This window comes from Oculina patagonica, chromosome 2, assembly GCF_052425735.1.
Source record: "Oculina patagonica isolate OP01 chromosome 2, crgOcupat, whole genome shotgun sequence".
NCBI classification, from domain to species: domain Eukaryota; kingdom Metazoa; phylum Cnidaria; class Anthozoa; order Scleractinia; family Oculinidae; genus Oculina; species Oculina patagonica.
In genome coordinates, this window is record NC_135759.1 from 10,578,355 (window position 1) to 10,591,409 (window position 13,055).

The 13,055-nt window shown below is 38.2% G+C and overlaps 2 protein-coding genes across 2 annotated transcripts in view; one reads left to right on the top strand and one right to left on the bottom strand.

Annotated features, from left to right (window-relative positions):
• The window catches only part of LOC144642993 (Fanconi anemia group I protein-like), a 61,959-nt gene extending 59,888 nt beyond the window's left edge, over window positions 1-2,071 (bottom strand). Inside the window, exons 1-2 of the mRNA XM_078502110.1 lie at window positions 1,877-2,071; window positions 1,516-1,591 (exon numbers count right to left, since the gene is read on the bottom strand). Coding sequence (XP_078358236.1) covers window positions 1,516-1,591; window positions 1,877-1,960 — 160 coding nt within the window. The 5' untranslated portion in view covers window positions 1,961-2,071. The remainder of the gene's footprint in view (window positions 1-1,515; window positions 1,592-1,876) is intronic.
• A 138-nt stretch (window positions 2,072-2,209) lies between these two features.
• Window positions 2,210-12,140, top strand: LOC144642994 (lysosomal thioesterase PPT2-A-like). The gene is made up of 9 exons (XM_078502111.1): window positions 2,210-2,516; window positions 4,859-4,954; window positions 5,791-5,845; window positions 7,083-7,138; window positions 7,291-7,380; window positions 8,365-8,458; window positions 9,563-9,617; window positions 10,803-11,580; window positions 12,046-12,140. The coding sequence occupies exons 1-8, from the start codon at window positions 2,216-2,218 to the stop codon at window positions 10,944-10,946; spliced, it is 891 nt and encodes a 296-aa protein (XP_078358237.1). The 5' UTR covers window positions 2,210-2,215; the 3' UTR covers window positions 10,947-11,580; window positions 12,046-12,140.
• Window positions 12,141-13,055: the final 915 nt, after the last annotated feature.

The window sequence follows — 13,055 nt, forward strand, 5'->3', positions numbered from 1 at the left end:
TACGAAGCTGGCGGAAAGGGTTTTTCTCTCACTTGAATGTTAATTAAAACAATGTTGTCAATTGGCGGCGGCTTTTCACTGCCGGCGAGTGAAACGGTGATTTAATGCACGTACCTCGAAAACTTTCGGTTTAGCTCGCTATTTAAAAAGCCACGTAATCAACTGAAAGCGTTTCCAAGGATTATTAATGTTTGCAAAGCGAAATATTCACAGTTGTTACCAAGAAAACTTTAAAACGAGTTTAAAAGAGCGGCGTTTCAAAGGGGTTTCTAAAGAGTACGCAAAGCGTTTTCAACAGGTTTTCAAAGGGTTTCCAAGGGTTTCAAAGGGTTGTCAAAGGGTTTCAAAGTGTTTCCAAAGGGTTTCCAAAGGGTTTCAAAGTGTCTCCAAAGGGTTTTCAAAGGGTTTCAAAGGGTTTCCAACGGGTTTCTAAAGGGTTTCCAAAGGGTTTCAAACCCCCAAAACCGGGTTTCCAAAGGGTTTCTAAGTGACCTCAAACCCCCTGAAAAACGCTTTTATCGATAAGCCGTGTTTTCCCATGGAGGGTCACATATAATAATGTCATTCTAAGGCAAGCTTTAATTTGTGAAGAATTTAAACCTTGCACAAACCGTACAATATAAAAAGTCTACCTGTATTCACAGGGAGACCACAACAGTTGAGGAATTATTAAATAAAAGAATATAACTCACATGGTTTTGTTTGATTCGTGTTACTTTTCTTCATGCGTAGTTGATAGACACGACAGCACAGACAGACAGCAGAGATGTATTGCGCCAACCGTTTGAGGCTAATAACTTAAAAACTACACAATCAAAGCTTTTATTTTTGATATATTTTTTTACTAATGGCCAAAACCATTGATTAAACAGATTATTTGTTTGGCCGTATGCAATTTTGAACTGGCCGTGAAAAGTGAGTGTTTGCGCAAAAATATCTCTGCGGGAGAGGGAGGATAGTTGATTCGCACTTGATGGCACGTAAATCGCTCGCGTTTATACCAAGGTAACTGGCCGCAGTTGTAACGGAAAAAAAAAACAAAGAAAAAAACTAAAAGAGAGCTAAAATTCTGTCTGAAAATCGCTTCTTTTCAGGACACTGACAGATGAGCGTATTGAAAAGTTATCCAGCTTTCGTTTGTGTCGATTTTGGTGGCAAAAGGGCGAGGAAGAAGAGACTTCAAAGCGATTTCGTGCAGCGTGTTCAAATCCTTTTGTGAAAGAGTTGCCACCCTTGTCAATTATTATTATAAAGAGAGAAAATTAGCGTATCCGAGATCCGCTCGTGCACAAGACAGCTCAGCATATGACAACAGTGCTGTCGTGTTTATCGATTACGCATGAAGAAAAACAACACAGGAATCAAACGAAACCGCATGAGTAACATTTTTTGCTAATTTATTCAATTCCTCAACTGTTGTGGTCTCCCTGTGCTGTATTGTAAACTTTTGTACCTAGCTACAGGAAAAAAATTAATTTAGACAAGCACTCTTCAAAATCTGCAATGCACACTTGCCTTTGAATACGGCTTGAAGATAAGCAACTGGTTCACCCCTTCCCTCAATAGCTCTGGCTTCTAACAGATCTACAACCTGTTGAACAGCAAGGAAAAGAGAATAAATTTAAGCATACGACAAACAAACAAAGAAAACAGCTGACAGCGGTTAAATTTAGACATAAAATTCAATTTGTAGATTATAAACTTTTCAGACGATGTTTTATGATTTAAATATATTGTACAGATATAGCAACTTATTTTCACTTTTATACATAATAGATTAGATGTAATGAATGAGGTTACATAATTATTAATAAAGTTACGATGCATACAGTCCCTGGCCCTTTTATAGAATGAGAGATGATACAATAACACACACCTTTTGATTTTTAAGCGTCGACAGCGCCTGAACAAGAGAAGGCACATTGTTTTCTTCGCATAAGCGAATGATTTTTTCGTCCATGGTCAAGAAATTAACAAAAGAACCACTTGAAAACGAAAACGTCGCACGATTTTTACCACAAACCAATGGCGGCCGCCATAGTTCTTGAAGTTGGCGCCAATTTATCTCTTGGGAAGGAGAGCTCTTCGCACAAAAGATCGTGCTTTCTGATTGGTTTACTTCTCAAAACCAAACAATGTAGCCAATCAGCGACCTTGTTAGAAAAAACAATATTGCTTTTGCACCGTCGGCCGGATCGGAAAGCCGTCGGAAAAGATGGCGACCTCTATTTCACGCGAGCAGTGTTTTGCGCTATTGTTTTTGTTTGTAAGCAGAATTTTTTGCTTCAAACCGGTGATCATCGTGCATGGAATACTTGATCACGCATCGGACATGGAAGATCTTGCTTCATTTATAACCGAGGCACACCCTGGAACTAATATAACGCTCATAAAGTTGTTTGAGGAAGCAGAAAGTTTTAAGCCTTTGTGGATGCAGGTATCAGCTATGACTGAAAAAATACGACCAGTGATGCAGGAGGCCGAAAACGGAGTTCATATCATCGGTTTCTCTCAAGGTATACCATATTGTGGCCTTTTATAAAATTATTAATTTTCGCGATGAAACAGATCGCTGTATAAATAAGCAAAATATATTCATTAATTTATAACATTCGAAACGTTTTAACTGGAAAATGAAAGTGACTCGAAAGTGAGGTGATCTACTTCCTCGCCCAGATTCAAAAACGAAAAATGTTTTTTTGGATGGTCTTGATAGTTGATGGTTTTGTTATTTGTATTGAAATACTCAGATCTAGCCGTGTTATGATTGTTGATTTCTCGTGATCAATCTCGTGATCTGATTATCAGGTGACTCGTCCCCAGTCGGGGAGGGGTCTTTATATACTTGCACGCGGCAAAGGGAGAAGGGCCCCCCTGGGAGAGCAGGGCAGTTCCTTAAAAAGATTTCTGTATACGATTTCTGTGCAAAAATTAGATAAACCATACAATTTTACAAGTCTTGTTCTATTCACTCATTCATGAAATTTATGCATAAATAAATATGGGGCTATACAGAAATCTTACTAACAAAATATATTTGTTTCACTGACTTTGAGACAATCTCCTGAAATGTTTAACAATTGGTTCATGCTTTAGCGTGCTCCATCGAGTTATGGAGCACGCGGGAAGTTTGGAGAGCACGAAAGAAGCGTAAGAGTTGCCCGAGGCGATAGCCGAGGGCAACTCTAGCTTCTTGAGTGCTCTCCAAACTTCCCAAGTGCTCCATAACTCGATGGAGCACAGCTAAAAGCATGAACCAATTGTTTTATAACATTGCCGGTGGAATTGTGCATCAAAACCGGCCGCGGGGAAAAAACTTTGTTTATTGTGTGCAGTGTGAGAACATAAACTTAGCGGTCGAGCAATAAATTACACATGTACAAGTTAACACGATTGGAGCAGTTTGTGTCAAATGGCTGATAAAATTGACTAAGTTTATACGGTGGCAGAGCGAAGGAAAAAAAAATGACGAAAACAGCAAATACTGCTGTTGATTCTGAGGTTAGTTTTCGCTGAATTAAAATTAAAATGTTTACTCCCGAGTAGCCTGCGAACGCAGACGTATTTCCGGTTGTCGTTTCTCTCCACCGAAAACGAACAGCCGAACAGATTCCAAGGGTTAAAAGAGTCAAAGAATTCGGTTCCATGCTTAGTTTTAAGTATTTTTGTGGACCGTTTTATTTGTAATTGATGTAAATAAACATTTATTTTTGAAAACGGTAGTTGAATAAAGCGCCCGATGAAGTAAATTTTTCCCGAACGGCAAAATCACAACAGAGCCGTAGACGCTTTGGTGCAATGCTTAAAACGCGAAAACTTTCGTCAGGCAGCTAGTTTTTAGTGCCATCGAGCTGTTGTCATTCATGGTTGGCCCATTCTTCCTCGTCAGGGCCATGAAAAAATGATTTTCGTCCTTCGAGACTCGCACGTTAGTTGTTGTTGTTTGAATGAAGAAAAGCACACACACAACTTTGACGGCAAAATCGAATTTATTTTCTCTTTCGCTCTCCGTCTCGTAATAAGATACAGCTTACCTTGTAGCTCGTATCCTTGGAAAAATATTGAAAGGATTCACTTTTCATATTCCGAAGATAATATGTCATCGCTTTCGCAAAACACAACGTGTGAGCTTTACTCAGTGAGATTTTCAATCGTCGATTACGTCATCAGCGTGCTCCATCGGGATTTTGAGCACGCTTACGTATACTGAATTTGATTGCGCGGCAATGCTAGCTATGTTATAATATTTTTTGGAAAATAACTTTATGCATAATTGCTGTTGAGCCTTCATCAAGTATTAAATTCTGTTGGAAACAATTCTACAGTTTCTAATTTTGGGTTGCATTTTACAGCTCAACCACCTTTAATGTCCAGTTTTTTGTCCTGGTCACTCCTAAATTAAAAACAGCATAAGGATTCATAGGTCGTGGAGCAGAAGGGGAAAAGGGGGTGTCGTAGCCCCCCAAACAAAAATTTGGGGGGTTGAGCCCCCTCCCCCATGTTTTGGTGCCAAACATATTGTGAGTGCAGCATAAAATTGGTTTGTCAAGATATTCCGTCTTAATTAAGTGAGTTCAACCATCTTCGAGACTTCCTTGGAAGTCTTCGGGAAACTTCGTTTATCTTCGGAAAAGTTTGAAAAATGATTGGGAACGTTCGTATGGCCTTCGAACAACAATCAAAGAATCTTTGGAACTCTTTGGTCTAGAAACTGCTCAGAAAACAAAATGTTGCTAGAACGAAAAAGTTGCTCCAAATATGAACACCTGTTGAGTATTTTTGAGACAGTCTTAGACCCCTACGTTCCAAACGCTCTGCTGCCTCTGTCTAAGTTATAAATCTCTGTTTTTTCATTCAGGTGGTCTCACAGTGCGTGCAATATTGGAGACCATGGATGATCACAATGTTGATAGTTTTATTGCTTTATCCAGTCCTCAGATGGGACAATATGGAGGTAAACTAAGTCATATAACCAGAAGACAGTAGAGCCTTGGTAACTTGAACTCGGATAACTCGAACAACCCCGCTAACTTGAACAAACTTCCATTTCCCTTGGATTTGAACTCACTTTTCAGTTATTTTTACTCGGTTAACTGGAACTCGGATATCTCGAAAATCCCGCTAACTCAAAGTTAATTTTGTTTCCCTTGATTAAAATTTACCCCGATAACTCGAATCCTTGTTCTTGCAACTCACCACGGATGCCCATTGATTAGAGCAACAAAACCAGATCACGTATTTCACAGCCTTTTTCCACTCTTATCCTAATAATTTATGATCGTGTTAGAGCTTCTGACTAGATAAGTTAAATTTGCACTTTGCTGTATACTGAAGTGCTGAAAAATCAGTGAACTATCAATTATTAACTTGGCAAATTGAATATTCAATCTACCCCGATAACTCGAAACCCCGCTAACTCGAATGGTTTTTCGTTTCCCTTCAGAGTTCGAGTTAACAGGGTTCTACTGTATTTCTTATCAAATCACATAAGGAGGTGGTGAATGGTCCTTCAAAAATAATGCATGTCTCGCAATATTTTAGCCAAATTTCAGGGGTTTCGTCGTCTCGAATTTTTCTTTGACACCTTCTCGAAGTCTTGATTTCGTTTGCAAGGCTAAAAAGGTCTCAGGCTCGCAGGCTTTGCCGTCTCGCAAAGTCTCCCATTTACCATTCGACACCCTTACATAACTAACACCAAATTTAGGTAAATAAAAATTATGTTTATTAATAAAAATAAATAATAAAAAAAGTTCCTGTTTTAACATATTTTTTTTTATATGTACACTGTAGATACCAGCTACCTAAAGCCTTACCTTCCAGCTATAGCTACCAAAGATATTTACATGTAAGTATTGCAAGGAGTGGTATGGTGACATAGAAGTGGAAATTCTGAGGTACATGTACACAGTAGATGATTGATTTACATAAATCCTCTTCCTTCTTATGCATTGTCCACCGCTGCGCGGGTACAGTAAGTTTCGTAGCTGTGTATGTAGCTGTTTTGAGAAAAGGTTATCTTACAGAAGCATTAAACTGATAGATTTGAAATCAAGGATGTGGTATGCATGAAATTTTAGGGAGGGGGTGTAATATGGGATGAAATAATACATCCAGGTCCCTCCTAGATAATTTTTTATTTTCATGAAACTGGGATGCATTCCTTTTTGTAGCCAGGACAACAAAACAAGTTCCCATGGGGGTCTCCTATATGAAAGGGGCGGGGATGCTCGTGGAAAATTTTGAAAAAAACCCTGTAAGAGACCAATCTGGGCGTGGCTCAAGCTTTTCTTTACCCCTAAAAGATTTCAAAAACCTGAAGAACTATATATTTGTATATTTCTTGGTGTGCAGCCTATAAACAAGACCATAATTGCCCCCGCTCCCAAGAACAAGTTCTCTGAGAATCAATGCATTATTTGCCTTCAGACCAAACTTTGCTGCAGAACTGGTGTTGGTTTTTCCACATTCACAGCAAAAGAATCATCCTGCAAATCAGCCTCTAGCACATTATGACAAAAGCTGTTTCATTTTTGATGTCAGCATACAAATTATTTTTACTGGTCTTCATGCATTTTTTTATAGAACTTGTTGGGAGAACTTGACTACACAACCAACAAAAATTTAGAACTTTTCGGGATCCAAATCGAAAATGCAGAGATTCCAACCCTCCCGATTTGATCGGGAGTCTCCCGATTTGATGCGTTGCCTCCCGCTCTCCCGATTTATATCAGATTCTCCCGATTTATCATGAAATTCTGAAAACAAAAGAAAAATTGCTAATTTTTAGTACTTTTTGCGATCTGAGTGTAGCAAAAGTAAAGAAAAGTACCAAAATGTTTGTGAAAAGAATAAAGACCTTATAGAATAACTCAGAAATGATGTCAAAATGCCGGAAATGGCACTTGAGAGAACCTAAATTTGCAAAATTTCCCGGTGGAACATGCTTCCAGACCCCCCTAGAGGCGCACACCTTCAGCGCTAAAAATACTCCCTATTTTCCTTTAAAAAGGGTTGGAATCTCTGAAAATGTTCAAATATGCAGCTAATGTAGTAGTTACCATTACTTTTCATATCTCTTTCAGATTCTTTTATACTGCATATTTTCAAAGAACATTTTCTCTAGCAAACTATTGGAATGGTAAGAAAATAATAAATGAAGCTAATTTTATTTCAAATCCTCAACTCAAAATTGATGCAGAGATACTGTAGGGTATCCTATCCTGTAAATACACTGTTGAAATCTTGAAAATAAATCAATAAATTTCTTTTCTTTTGCTTCCTTCAATCTAGATCCATATCATGAAGACAAAAACTATGAGTTTAATGTATTCTTACCAGTGGTGAACAACATTAATTCTTCAAAGTTCTTCAATGATACAGGTATTTGGAGCCCTTGACAGGACGTTAATTTGAATTTCTGTATTAATTTTTACATGTACAGTCAAAGCTCTCGTAAGCGGACACCCTGGGGACGCGAAAAAAGTGTCCGTAACTGGAGCTGGCCGCTTACGAGAATGGTTCTCCTAAGCGGCCACTAGAGGTGAAGGGAATAGATGGCCGCTTACAGGAGCTTGCCTAGCTAACAAGTGGTGTTTCAAAATGTAACGGACGTGGATGACGACAAAACAAACACTGAAATATGGTTCTGTAATCACTGTAAAATCATTGTGACGAACGGCGATGTAAAATTAATAAGAAAAAAACAGATAAGAGGTTGTTTATAGAATTTTCTTTTGGGTGTCCACTTATGGGAGCTTAAAAACAAAGAAAAAGTGGAAGGTCGTAATCTCTGAAAGTGTCCGCAGCCGCTTACGGAAATATCTGCTTACGAGAATGTAAAAATACAGCGTTTGTATGGGAGTTAAAACGGGGTTTCAAACAAGGCGGCCGTAAGTAGAGTTGTCCGCTTATGGGAGTGTCCGTTAAGAGAGCTTTGACTGTAGTTACCGGTACTCTCCTCCTTCTAATTAGCCATCCCTGATGTTCATAGTCACATGGAGTTTGAATACACCTCTGACAAATTTGCAGTGTCTTGGGCATAAGGACATGTGGCAAGCATCATGATGGTGGCCTAATGGTTAGCGCTCTAGGCTCCGGATTGAGCTGTCTGGCTTTAAGCCCATACTGCCTCTCCCTATCCACCAAGGTGTATTAAAGCTGGGTGCCGGCAAACTAATACTGAGGGTAAAACTCTACAAATTATGGACTAGCGTTCCATCAAAGGGGGAAATAGAAACACTACTACTCACTTCATGTTTAAGAAACTGGGATACCAAGCTTAAGGCAGGCTTGGATTTGACCTTACTTAGAATGAGTGATTTTATTATTTAGCATAAATATTACTTTGTCTATGATCTGTTTCAGTTAGTAAAAAATTTAAAGAGAACTTCATGCGAATCAAGAACTTAGTCCTGATTGGAGGCCCTGGTGATGGCGTCATTACTCCATGGCAGTCAAGGTAAATAGCCAGACATAACTGACAATGGGTGGCTACAAAAATAACATCTTTTTGGGACAGAGGGTGGTTTTGAATTTGACCAAATGATTAATAATTTAATTATTGGTCATTAAAAAAAATATGGCAGCCTCCAGATTTCAAATCTATCTCCTCGAGGTTGACATCTTTTGGTTACATGAATGTGTTATTCTTAACAACAACAAACAAACTATCTGTTGGCGTGCAAAACAAACTTGACCCCCCCCCCCTAGCAAAACAACACTGGATCTATTAAGCATGGTCCTTTTGTGATGTCATCACTTTTCATATTGATATTTTAGCATAAAATAAAGGTTAATGTTGGCAAGCAACCTTTGGCTCAGATGAGCCCGCATTCATCTCTGCGGTTCTCATCCGCACATTTATTCCCTTATTTGGTTATCGCTATTCAAGCGTAACATTCCATGCGAGTAATCACTTTCACCCTTCTCTGTGTTCTGCAAGTTCGTACCTTGCTACAAGCGTTTTCCCTCCCACCCCCCTCTTATCTTGTTACATTAAGTACTTACAACTAATTCAGACATTATGGATTGTATCTCTCTGTTATTAGGTTCTACTAAGTCCTTAGTTTATCATTGTTCACCCTAGTTAATGCACTTTAATGACTTTAAATAAACTTATGGGCGGGGAATTGCTGCCTGCGGCACCCCTTCAGCCCTGTGCTGGAGCCCCATCAGGGAGGGGACATTTGTTACTCTGGCTGGGTTAACTTGGCCCCACGTAATTATTCCAGCAACAATGTCCTCCTTGCAGTACAGGCATGGGGCACCCCCTCGGCATGGCGCCATGTGCCGAGGCCCCCCATCCGGTGGGTTTTTATCCGGTCGGTGGGTTTATCCGAGCCTTGCCAGTACATTCCCTGCCCACTATTGCCCAACAACACGGTCTTGTGTCGTTTTTGCGCGCCATAACATTAACCAGAACATGATTTAATCAACTAAAGTGTGATTAAGCCTCACAAAGCATGCCTAAATGATCGTGAGTATGATGAGATGAATCTATTAGGCCAGCTGAGATACACACAATAATCACAATGATGAATTTGTTTTCTCTCCATTTTTGCAGCCATTTTGGATTTTACAATACAAATTTAACAGTGGTGAACATGAAAAATCAACAGGTCAGTAACATTAAATATTTTATGCACAGTGGTCTGATGTTTTGATGTTTGATTGCATACCTCTGAGTGAAATATGTGCAAGTGGGATTGTTATGACTTTTTGCAATAATCTTACCATTTGTGTTGAATGTCTAAGGTTTTCCAAGATCACCTGATGTCCTTGAGATTTCTGAAGATGCAAATTTTCATACATGTACATCTTCCAGCCCCCCAACATTATCTGTGCCAGGATGTCTACCAGTCATCAATACTTTGTTAGCAGGGGCATAACCAGCTTTTTAAAGAGTTGTAGGCCTGGTCAATGGGCCCTTAAGGGCTGCGTTTCAAGGGGGTGGGAGAAGGAGGTCCACTGAGGAAGTTTTTTGGATCAAAACTCTAGAAAATGCTTTTTTCTTCACTTTCTGCTGATGTTATGCGTATTTCACAGCACCTAAATTGTAATAGTTTATAGAAAGGAATAGCGCCAGTTTTCACTCATTCCAAAATAGACGTACTAGTCTTGTCTTTTAAGGCGCAAGCAATTTGTGCCTTTGTCTATCATCTGGCTAGTCTAGAAGGCTTCCAAGTTTGCACTTGCTAGAGGAGCCTTGATCTCATTGCAAAGGGGTATTTGCAAAATATATAAGTATAAGGTACATTACAAATTACTTTCTATTTTATCTTCAAAGCGTTTTCAGCCTAAATTTTTACTCTCATTTTTAAAAATACGAATGAGTCATGAAATTTGTAGGCCCGGGACTACAGGCCTATAAGCTGGCTACACCCCTGATAAGATTTGCAGGCACGGCAAAAATAAAGATTTACTTTAAGAGAGAAAAGTCTTTTAAGCCCCCCCTCCCCCACTTCAAGTCACTAGTCAGCCCCCCCCCCCCCCCCCCACTTGGAAAATTGCTCTGCCGTCCCTGATTTGCCATGTGCTTGGTTTGTCCCTATCACCCATCTTGTTTTGCTGGTTCACTTGTGTTAGTTAAATTCCTGGCGAGAGATTCGTGTACATGTACTGTCTCGCATTTTCAAACCCCACAAATGGACCAAAGACAACCTCACTGTATCTGTTAAATTATATTCTTTTGAACATGATAGAAAATGTCCAATAATATTGTAGGCTCAAGTTTGCCCTTTTCTCAAAAGTATTTCATTTAAGATATTTAACAGTTCTAATCTGTGAACTTGACATCTTTTCAGGTATATCTTGAAGACACCTTTGGTTTACGCACTCTGGATGAGAGAGGGTCCATTCACCAATATACCTTTCCTGGTGTAAACCACACTCATTGGCATGGAACAAAGAAAGTGTTTGATGAAGCTATAGAGCCTTGGCTGACTTGAAAAAAAAAAAAAGACAGTTTGAAAACAGTGAAAGCTTTGTTACCAGTGAGTTCATGGAAAATTTATTCACCAGGCTAAATAGTTGTCTTGAAACTTGTAACCTCACATCAAGACAATAATTACATTACATTTCAAATTGTGCTATTGAATCCCATATAAAATACTACTGTTCATAAACACATCACAACATTAATGAGATGACAGATAAATACATTATTTTATAAAATTTGCCAACTTTGATCACTATTCAATATGCAATGGCAATGACAACTCATCTGAGTTAAAAATGTTTGCACTCAATATGACTACATTTTTTTGTATATTTTTATCTTAATATTATTATAGTTGTTTTATGATTTTCGTGCAAAAAAATAAGCATGTACATTGTACGCATTGAATTAGGGATTTTGACAATAGAACAATTGTCACTATTAATTTTGTCTTTTCACTCTGACAAATAAATATTTTTTATAAGTGTGTGTGATATGATGCATGCAAGTTGTACTGTAGTTATCCATTCAAATGCCAATGGATTAAATTATTGGTATGGTTGTCAGTCTTACAGACAAACCATCCTATTGTTTTAAATTAATTTTAGGAAAGCTATAAATGTACATGTAAATTATAACCATAAGTCAAAGTCGTTTTAGAAATATTAATTTTGGTTTGTTGCCAGGCATGGTTAAAAAATGGATTAAAAAGGTTGACAGTGGCTTTAAAAAAATTAATAATTAATGTAGGACGTTTTGGTTACTGCTGTAACCTTCTCAAGTAAAAGATTATGAGCATTCTAGGTGTATATAAAAGAAAAAAATCAAAAATACGTACAATAAAATGTGATATGATAACCCAAGGATGCCATTAATTATTTACATTTTTTAGCTGAAAATGATTACAGCAGTAACGAAAATGTCAGGCTACATAGTTTTTTCTAAGCCAGTGTCAACCTTTCTAAACGATTTTTTTTTTTGTTTTAGCTAACCCAGTGTTTTCCATCTAGGACAAAAGGAATGTATGTTAAGAATTAATAATTTCTTAATTTTTAAATCTGTCAGTCGTAGTTCAACGACCGTGAAACTAGGAGCATACTTGTAGTTAGGTTTTATAAATAGTGTAGAGGACCTTGTTTGCTAATTTTTATTTTTTACTTTTTATGTTTTTAATGAAAGAAATTAAAAAAGGAGTTTAACTAGACGGTTGCTGTAGTCTGCACTCTTATTCCATCATTAATTAGTTCATCCAAGTGATTATTAAAGAGTACTCTCTTGGATTATCATACTACAAAGGATCGACTACTCATTTCCTTTTCTCTTAACTGAGGCAGCAACTGTTTAGACAAGTACCGTTATCAGTGCCTGGAATTGAAACAATATTGCCACACTAACAGATACATGAGTGAAAACTGCAAGAAGACATTTAAAAGGTCGAGTTCAATTGGGACCAACTGTTTCTGGTTGATTGGGTTGAAGTGCTCAACTGAACAGAATACTTTTCCAACCGTTCTAGTTTGAGACAGTTACTAACCATTCGGCCCATGTTCTATCAGGATCAACCATTTTACGGATTGGCTGCTACAGGCCAGGGTTTGTACGGGTCCTGGAAAACCTGAAAAGTCCAGGAATTTTATTGTGGCACTTTCTCCCGGTCCTGGAAAAAAACTTCCGATTCTGGAAAGTTCTGGAAAGTTGTTAAACTCAAGTAACAACTGAATTCTCAGAACTAACATCATAAGAAAGGTATAGCAGACAGTAAGGAGCAATAGTATTGAGATCTTGGGAGTGAAAAGGTTAATGTGAATTTTTGGAGTCCTGGAAAAATTAATCTGAGTCCTTGAAAAGTCCTGGAAAAGTGTTTGTGAAAAAGGGTACGAACCCTGTGTTAGAATTGTTGAAATTATATTGGTTAACCTTTCCCAATAAACCACGACCAAAGTCATTAGTGGCTGTAGTACCAACTGACTGGAATGACTATATTTACAATGCTAAATGCTCTTCGTCAATCCTTCCTATGTCCGAACATATAGACAATTACCTTCACTTGGTGCAAACATATGCACTGATATATGTCCGCGGGCATTATTTGTTCCGTGAAGCTTATAGTTTTCCGAGA